We start from the raw sequence: 9165 nt of genomic DNA on the forward strand, positions 1-9165 counted from the left end.
ATGTGTAGTTGGCTGGATTTTAGGATCCTACTACCTCAAATGGTCGCAAAACTGCTACAGGATCATCAAGACATGAGTTGACAACTCCTACATCTATTGAGCAGCAAAATACTACTCCTACTTCAGTACAAGTCGGATCTAACCAGTCCATTGGTTGTGGAAGTGACCGGAATAATGAGAGCGATGATGTTCAACAGAATGATACCGGTATATGAGATTTACTTGTAATTTATATTACACAGCTAATTTCATTTCAGATTTTTCTACTCACATTCATAACTGTGTACTATGTTTTGGATAGGTGGTATCAATGTAACTAGGAAAAGAGGATATACTCGCAATATTGCACTGTCCAAGGAAAAGAAGGCCGGCAAAAAGGTAAAAGTCCAGGTCTCTGAAGTTAGTGGAAGAGTAATTGGAGAAGGGGCACAACAGTACATCTCAGAGGCAAGTTGTGTCATTCGTAAATATGGCAAATGGAAAGCAGAAAAATGGTCCAAACTCCAACAATCTGATAGAGAAGGAATGCTAAAACTTGTTAATGTAAGTGAAATTGTTTTGAAGGCTTGTTTTTCTTCTTGACTTGGTAACAACTAGTTCTGCAACAGGTCATTTATGCACTTTTTCTGACATTTACAATAATTTTTCACTCATATTTCAGAATAGTTTTGCTTATGATGAAGGAGAACATGTTAAGCCAGCACTTCTTAAGCAGTTAAATACACAGTACAGAAGTCGACGATACAATTTTCACAAGATTTTCAAGAAATTTAGTACAAAAGAGGAAGCACTTGCAAATCGTCCACAATATGTTGAAGAATCTGATTGGATTTACCTTTGTGACTATTTCTGTAGTCTAAATTTTATGGTATAGAGGCCGACTTTTGATCATTTACTATTGTTCTTTCTCATGTTTTTTGTGTGTTAAATTTTGATCACGGCTGAACTTGATAAGTGCAGAAGATAAGTGAGAGGAACAAGATCAATAGATCAAAGCAAAAAACTGCTCATACAGCTGGAACAAAATCCTTTCTTCGTCATAAAGCTGACCGGGTATTTGATTATCTTGAAGACATGTCTTTTGGATTGTTTAGGCAGGTTATTTAACTTCTTATTGTAACAGGAAGCACAAGAAGGGAGGGAAGTTGGACCAATAGAACTTTATGACATCACCCATTACAGCAAGAAGAAGAATGCAATGGTTGACGAAACATCTGCTATGAACTTAGTAAGAAAAATGGAATTGGTACTCTAATATTGTTGTACAACTCTTATGAAAGTCTAACTTCAGAATTTACCTTTGTGACAGAGCATGATGAAGGAGAAAAAGTTGGAATCTGAATCTAGTGGTGCAAATAGGACTGAAGAAGACATTTCCATTGAAGTAACTGGACGTGTAACCGGATACGTACATGGCCGTGGTCCCTCCAAAGCTGGAATAATTGCCCAAAAGCTTGCAGAGATAGATGATTTCAAGAAAAGAGCAGAACAAGCGGAGAAGCGCTCAGCTGAGTTGGAAATAACAGTCCAATCTCAACAACAACTTATGGAGAAGCTTGTGAACCAGCAAAGTGAAATGCAGAACCAACAAAGTGAAATGCAAGATCTCCTTAAATCTTTGAAAGCACAGCTGCAAGCCAACAAGTAAGACGATGAAGGCACATCTGAACGAACTGATTGGTAAGCAATTTTCAACTATATATACTTGTCTAAATAGATATAATGGCTGCTATGGTTTAAAGTTAACATAAGTTATTGCAAATTAGTTATTGGTAGGTGACAATATTAACTTGTAATATCAAGACTGAGGAGGGACATTTAAGAATTACTTCTGTCAACACAAGGTTCTAATCAGATGGTGTTTTGATCCTGGGAGTACATTTGTGGCTTTATCATAGCTTTGTTATCATGAAACAATAACATTACACAAAAAAAAAGCTTCAATAGTGTTTCTGTTTCATGATATTAATTTGAGGAGCACAGAAGGGCTAAAGAATAGAAAAGATTATTATTGTCATTTGGCCAATGAGTTAGCTAAAAACTTTTCATGGCCAATGAGTTAGCTAAAAACTTTTGACGGAACAAGATATACAGTCCCAAGTGTTAAGTGAACAATTTAATCAATCTCCGACTTGTGTTGGGTTGGGAGAATACTGCATTTGATTACGTGAACATTTTATCAATCGCTGACTTGTATTGTAAGATTACTGATTTGATTACGTGACTATTCTAAAAGGAATATTCCTCTTGTATAGCAGAGTGGTAGTATAGTAGTGATGGACGAACAAAACAGAAGATTTATTCATCTTTGACAGTATTTTGACAGATTAAAGAAACATTGCTGATGCCAAAATTGGTCTTCATTTGTGACAAACCTCCTCTTTACAACCGTTAACACTCCTCGTTCTTTGGTAGTCAACCAAGGCATCTTGTGTAGTAGATAAGGCCTGCAATTATCACAGTTCCCAGTTTTTCCCTGTTTCCATCCATTGCAGCAAAAACATATCATTTCTTGACATCCAGGCAAAATTTGCAGAAACAAGATTTTTCTACCCCACCGATGTCTTCAGCAATCAAATTCGGATCATCAATCCAATCCACCAACTCTTTCCTCCTACACACACTCCTGTGCACTAATTTTTTTTTTCCACAGACCATCAATCCATTTACAATCCTCCGGATGCCATGCAGGGTGGAATCCGATTCAGCTCTACAGACTTCAGTTCTAAAGATTGCTTTTTCTTCATTGGGGTAAACAGTTTTGTTATGTCTTACCAGCCATGAGAAGAACTGCCACCTACCTACCTAGTCCTCCTTGCTCACCTGTTACACATACTCTCCCCTTCTCCATCTTCTCCCCTTCCATTAATTTGTGTCCGTCTAGCCTTTAATACCAGTATAGTACTGTTTGGTCTCTCTGCAGTGGATTGTCAGTTTCAACTTGAAGAATTAATGTATTTCTAGTATAGTATTTCACTTGAAGAATACCAGTATAGTACATGCGAAATGTATTTCCTTCAAGTAGTTAAAGGGAATCTTCCTTGTTAGTTAGACTGTTGTGCTGAGTCAACAATCAAGTAGTTATTTTGTTATTCTTGAGCTGTATAAGAATGCAGAAATCTGGATTGGGCAACATGGAAAAATCATTTTGAATAATATCTCTCTTTCTTCTTCCTCAAGTCTAGTTTCTCTCCCCCTTATCACTCTATTTCTGCTGCAATTGCTGCATTCATTACGGTGGTATCAGATTAGTGAATGCTTGTTACTTTTGTTGTTTATTTAGCAATTAGAGACTGTTTTGCTTTTGTCACCTGATAACTTTACTAATAACTTTACTACTTTATTGCAGATATATTGCTCATTTTGGAGGTTTCGAAGAAGATTAGCAGTACGGCTTACATGTCGGCTCAAAAACTGTGGTTATAGTGCTGTCTTAAGTTTAGAAAATGTTTCAGAAGCGTAGGAAATGTTTTGGGACTTGGAATATGTTTTTTAGTGCAGCCTTGACTTATATGAGTAGTATTTGTTCTACTCAAACTTATGAAACTATTTGTACTATGATGTTGCACTTATTTATGACATTTGAATATTTAATATATTATTTTGGCATATTCTATTGTAACGGGTGCCTACATTTGTTATTTATTAAACATTGCTGATATTTTCATTTTTTAGATATTATTGTAGTAGGAAAGTCATGTGTAAGGTGTTGTAAATGAGTAGTATTTTTCTAGGCAGGATGTCTTTATTGACAATTGTTATTGTCACTCAATCAAAACTGTCTATTGATAAGGGATTGTTGCCACAGTTGATCAGGGGTTTATTGACAACAAAGTTGTCACTAATTCCCCTATGCCCTCACTATCGTCCCTTCATGCATCACTTGCATCACTGACAAGAGAAGGTGTTGTCACTAGATTTATAGCTTTTACTGATGACATATGTTGTCATAAAAAGTTTCATTCACTGACGACTCTAAGGTCGTCACTGTATACTTTCATCTTTTACTGACGACATAGATTGTCATAAAAAAGGTTCTATTTACTGACGACTTTAAAGTCGTCACTGTATACTTTTACCGACGGAGATTCAGTGACGACCTTGCGACAACTGAAATGTTGTCAATAATGGTCATCAGTGACGACTTTTTGATTATTTGTGACGAAAAGTAGTTATCACTGATGACCAAAATTCTTGTAGTGTGAGTAATTCACATGCAAAAATACTTTTAAATGACCAATTTAAGAATATTTTGCAATAATTAAAATATGAGTCCTCACAGGTGCACCACACACCCATATGAATTTAGAGCAAATCACATATTGAGGCACATTGATGGGAGGCAAGGTTTGAATCCTTAACCTCCCACCCCACAATTAATGTGGTGGCCAACATTATGCTCTTCTTGTTCACTCCAACATTTTGTTCAACATCAGCGCTTACTTTAGGTTTGGTCATCACTGATTTGGGGACGAAATCCTACCACTGAATGTCCCACATGAGTAGTTTCACTTCACAAGGACATTCAATTGACTTTGAGCACCTTTCTCTTTCGCAATTGCCAAGCACCCCAAGACATTGCGCATCTTGGCCAATAAGACTCCGTTAGTGCTATGATTTTTGAGGAAACCTCGTGAGAATGTTCAACTGTCTAATCTTCCGTTGATTGGTTCTTGGAGCATTTTAGAAATTTCAGAAGCCGATAAAGCATCAAAAGGAAAATTATTCTTTGAAAATTATAGTAAATTTATCTATATTTTTAGTTCCATAATTTTCAAATATGTTCGTACTATACATGTACAAATTTATATGAGTAATTTTGCCGAACACGCCGAATTTTTAATCGTACCTTTGAAAATAAATCTTGTATAATATGCATACATATACCTCGTATTATACCCATAGCATATTTTACAATCTATGCCCTTAATGCTATAAATAAAATACGTAGGAAGTTAAATGAACAAATTGACTACATATCATCATTTGAGGATCTAGCTTTCAAAAATCACATTGTCCATAGGTTAGGACATGCCCAAGGCTGGTCTAGTGCACACTGCACAGTGCCTTGTAAACATATTTTAACATGCCCTAAGGGTTTAGCACTAATTGGACAAGCTTACCAAGTCGGATATTAAACAAATTAACTAGATTTTTAATTAGCGAAGCTCTACCATCTTTAATTATGTCCTTGGGATGAATATTTAAGGGTTGGAAGTTGCATTAATCCAAAATGCACAGAAGTTAGCTCAAAATACCACCTGGCCCAACAAAAATTAATGAGCAAGAAATTCAAAAAAAAGAAAAAGAAAAAAGAGAGACCCTTAAAAATGAGAGATTTATGGCTAAATTCATCCTCATCCATAGATTGTGCCAAAAAAATTAATAAATCTCTTGATTGACTCCATTCCTTTACTAGTTTCTGAATTGTAGTGTCTAAACAAATTGTGTCTATTACTTATATTAATTGTATTGTTTGGATTAAATGCCTATGAATACAGGCTTCTATCAGTATATGATGAAATATAAACAAAATGTTGTTCTTTTCATTTGGTTTTTTCTCATGGTATCGGTGCAAATGAAGAGATTCTAGCACATTGTTTAACGTTTAGTACTAAGTTTATGCTCTTCTTGTTCACTCCAACATTTTGTTCAACATCAGCGCTTACTTCAGGTTTGGTCATCACTGATTTGGGGACGAAATCCTACCGCTGAATGTCCCACATGAGTAGTTTCACTTCACAAGGACATTCAATTGACTTTGAGCACCTTTCTCTTTCGCAATTGCCAAGCACCCCAAGACATTGCGCATCTTGGCCAATAAGACTCCGTTAGTGCTATGATTTTTTAGGAAACCTCGTGAGAATGTTCAACTGTCTAATCTTCCGTTGATTGGTTCTTGGAGCATTTTAGAAATTTCAGAAGCCGATAAAGCATCAAAAGGAAATTGCAGCGACAGGGCTGCCTGCCAGTTTCAATACTTTTTCCTCTATAAATTAACCGTGCACGAAGCTGCAGCCTATAGGCACATTTCTGCATCTGTTCAGCTCATCAATTTACGGTTTCCATCCAATTTTGCAGCAGTAGTCTACCATCCTAGAGTTGGAAATGGATGTGAATAGCAAGATTTTGATCATTGGGGGCACTGGAAACATCGGGAAATATGTAGTGGAAGCAAGCGCAAAAGCTGGGCACCCAACGTTTGCACTGGTCCGAGAAAGCACAATTTCAGATCCTAAGAAGGCAGCCATCATCGAGAGTTTCAAGAGTTTGGGAGTCATATTTCTTCATGTGTGCTGTTATTTCTTTCTTCGTTGTCTAAATACTGTTTCAATTTTTTTTCAAAAAATTATAGAAACTACGCATGGACTGAACAGGGAGACCTACACAATCATCAGCAGTTGGTAAATGCAATCAAACAAGTTGACATAGTGATCTCTGCAGTCGGGGGAGATTTGGTAGCTCATCAAGTTAAGATTATTGAAGCAATTAAAGAAGCTGGAAACATCAAAGTAAGCACAATACAGTGTTACAAATTCTTTCTTGATTTTTATTTTTGCGTTTGTCCCTTTGTGAGTTATGACTTCCATATTCCTAAAGAAGGAGCAGTCTTTGGTTTCAGAGATTTTTACCTTCTGAATTTGGGGGTGATGTGGATCGTGTGCATGCCGTTGAGCCTGCTGCTAGCTTATGCAGGACCAAGGTTGAGATCCGCAGAGCTATTGAGGCAGAAGGGATACCTTACACTTATTTAGTATCTAATGGATTTGCTGGTTACTTGAATTATATCCTCAACAACTTTGGAGACTCTGGTTCTGCAAGTCCTCCCAGAGACAAAATTGTCATTCTTGGTGACGGAAATCCAAAAGGGATCCGAAAGAAGCTTGTCTGCTGCATTTCTTGATTGGTTTAGTATCATGTTTTAGAGTTCATCGTTCTCAATTTTTTCTTCAATTTTATGTTTCGTTGCAGTTGTTTACACCAAGGAAGAAGACATTGCTGCATACACCATCAAAGCAGCAGATGACCTAAGGACTCTGAACAAGAGTCTGTACATTTCACCACCTGCCAACACTTTGTCCTACAACGAAATAGTATCATTGTGGGAAAAGAAAATTGGCAAGACCCTCGAAAAGACCTACGTTCCAGGGGACGAAGTTCTTAAGAAAATTCAAGGTCATCTAACAAAAAGAAGAAAGTGCACAAGTTGCTAATTTTAATACAATAGCATCTACTATTATTAACACCTATTCCGCGTTCTAATCAAATTGGTTTCTTTTCTTGTATCTTTCGCAGAGGCTTCAATGCCATTAAAATTGCTCCTGTCTTTGGCATACACAGTTTTCGTGAAGGGAGAACTAGCCAAATTTGAGATCAAGGCTTCTTTTGGCATGGAGGCAACAGAGCTCTATCCTGATGTTAAATACACCACACTTGATGAGTACCTCAGCCAGTTTGCATCAAATTAGCTTAGATGCTTTCAGATTAGCTCTACAAGATTTTTGCAGCAGTTTCTTGTGTACTACTAGATTTTTTTCTTCTTCCAGATGAGGATTGTCATGAATGTGATCGAAATAAAATCTGCCCTTAATTTGTATCCCGTCTTTTGTGTACTTGGGTTGAATTCTTCCAACTTGAAATCATCATCTGGTTGCCTCTGAGTATCCTTTCTTGATACTAACCACCTGCCTTATGATTTGGATCCCTTTTTGGCCGAGGCTAAATTCCGGACAATGCAAAGCAAATTATATACTCCTCGTCTCCTTGGTCCCAGAATTGCAGAAAATATTGAGATACACAGGCATAGTTGTGCTCATCTGATTGAGCTCTTTTGAGACCTGAGTTTTCAGGAAGTGGACCATTTCTCATCTAAACAGTTGCCTAAGGCCAAATTATCACAAGAAGCACACAGAAAACAAATTTGTAGCTATTTTGAACTCTACTAATTTCCGAATTTGAGTCAAAAGTCTTGTGCTTGATCTTGATGTTTCTCCACAGTCGCGATTTGATTTGGATTTCTATTTTTTTTATATAAATTTTGAGATTGTATGTTATAAAAAAATATCAACATGAAACATGCTTTGAGGTTGTAACCTATTTGTTTAGGAATTAAGATTTCTTCACCAAAACAAAAAAGAATATGTCATTACTAAGCTATTAAAGTCATGATTAGGTTTCCCATCACCTAAAAAATGATATATAAAAAATAATTTGAGAGCATGAGAGCATGTGTATTCGTTTTGTGCTGATAAAAAAAAAAACTAAAAATGACCCCCCCAAAAAAACAATACCAAAAAACCCCACCAAAAAAAAAAATAAATATAATAGCAAAAGGTGATATTCATACATTCCCAGTGGTTAAGCACTTTTTAAGGTACACGGTTTGTAGCTACATATCCTCATGCTTATTCTTGTCATCTACCTCTGTTTGAGTAAATACTGCAGCAACAGGGTCAATACAGAAATTAACATGCTCCCCAGGCTTGATCTCAAGTCACTCATCTAGTTCCTTGTTGGCAGAAAAACCATGCTCCTTTGGTATACTAAACAGCAAAAATAGCAAAGATGTTTAGTATGTGAGGATCTCAAAATTGCATTAATTTCTGAAAATTAAAATCAAAATATTATTTAAATGTTGAAATTAGTAAATAATATGTATTTATATTTAATAATGTGTATTTATATTATTAATGATGTTTTCACTTATATAAATGTTATATTTTAATTTACATGAATTATTAAAAAATTTTTGACGGTTCGCGTTCGGCTAAGCATTAGGGTGAATTTTTGCTCACTAACGCGCAATGTAGCCCTAAGTTGAAATGTAGGGTATGTAGAGGTTATAAAAATGTACAACTAAGTTGAGGAAATGTTAAGTGGGGAATTCCTACCAGTAAATAAAATTCTCGCGCGTAAACGCGATTCAATTCAAAATTTCCTCACCCTTAATGGCAGGCCCAAAAGTCAACAAACCTATACCTTTAGCTTACCTTCATTTTCAACCCATCTTATCCCAGCTTTCACGTCCCTATCTTCCCTCCAAATTCTGATCTTCGGGTGCAAGAAAGAAACAGGAGCCGCTGCTCTTCCACAGCTTCCACCGATCCCCCATCTTCACCAACCTTCAACTCCTACCTTCACCTTCCTTTTCCAGCATCAACCTTT

The 9165-nt window shown here is 36.4% G+C and overlaps 1 protein-coding gene across 1 annotated transcript; it reads left to right on the forward strand.

Moving 5' to 3' along the window:
- Positions 1-5916: 5916 nt before the first annotated feature.
- On the forward strand, positions 5917-7483 carry LOC113765789 (isoflavone reductase homolog PCBER-like). Its single transcript, XM_027310043.1, has 5 exons — positions 5917-6291; positions 6378-6512; positions 6623-6886; positions 6987-7176; positions 7297-7483. The coding sequence occupies exons 1-5, from the start codon at positions 6109-6111 to the stop codon at positions 7467-7469; spliced, it is 945 nt and encodes a 314-aa protein (XP_027165844.1). The 5' UTR covers positions 5917-6108; the 3' UTR covers positions 7470-7483.
- Positions 7484-9165: the final 1682 nt, after the last annotated feature.

Source organism: Coffea eugenioides, chromosome 3 (assembly GCF_003713205.1).
Source record: "Coffea eugenioides isolate CCC68of chromosome 3, Ceug_1.0, whole genome shotgun sequence".
NCBI lineage: Eukaryota > Viridiplantae > Streptophyta > Magnoliopsida > Gentianales > Rubiaceae > Coffea > Coffea eugenioides.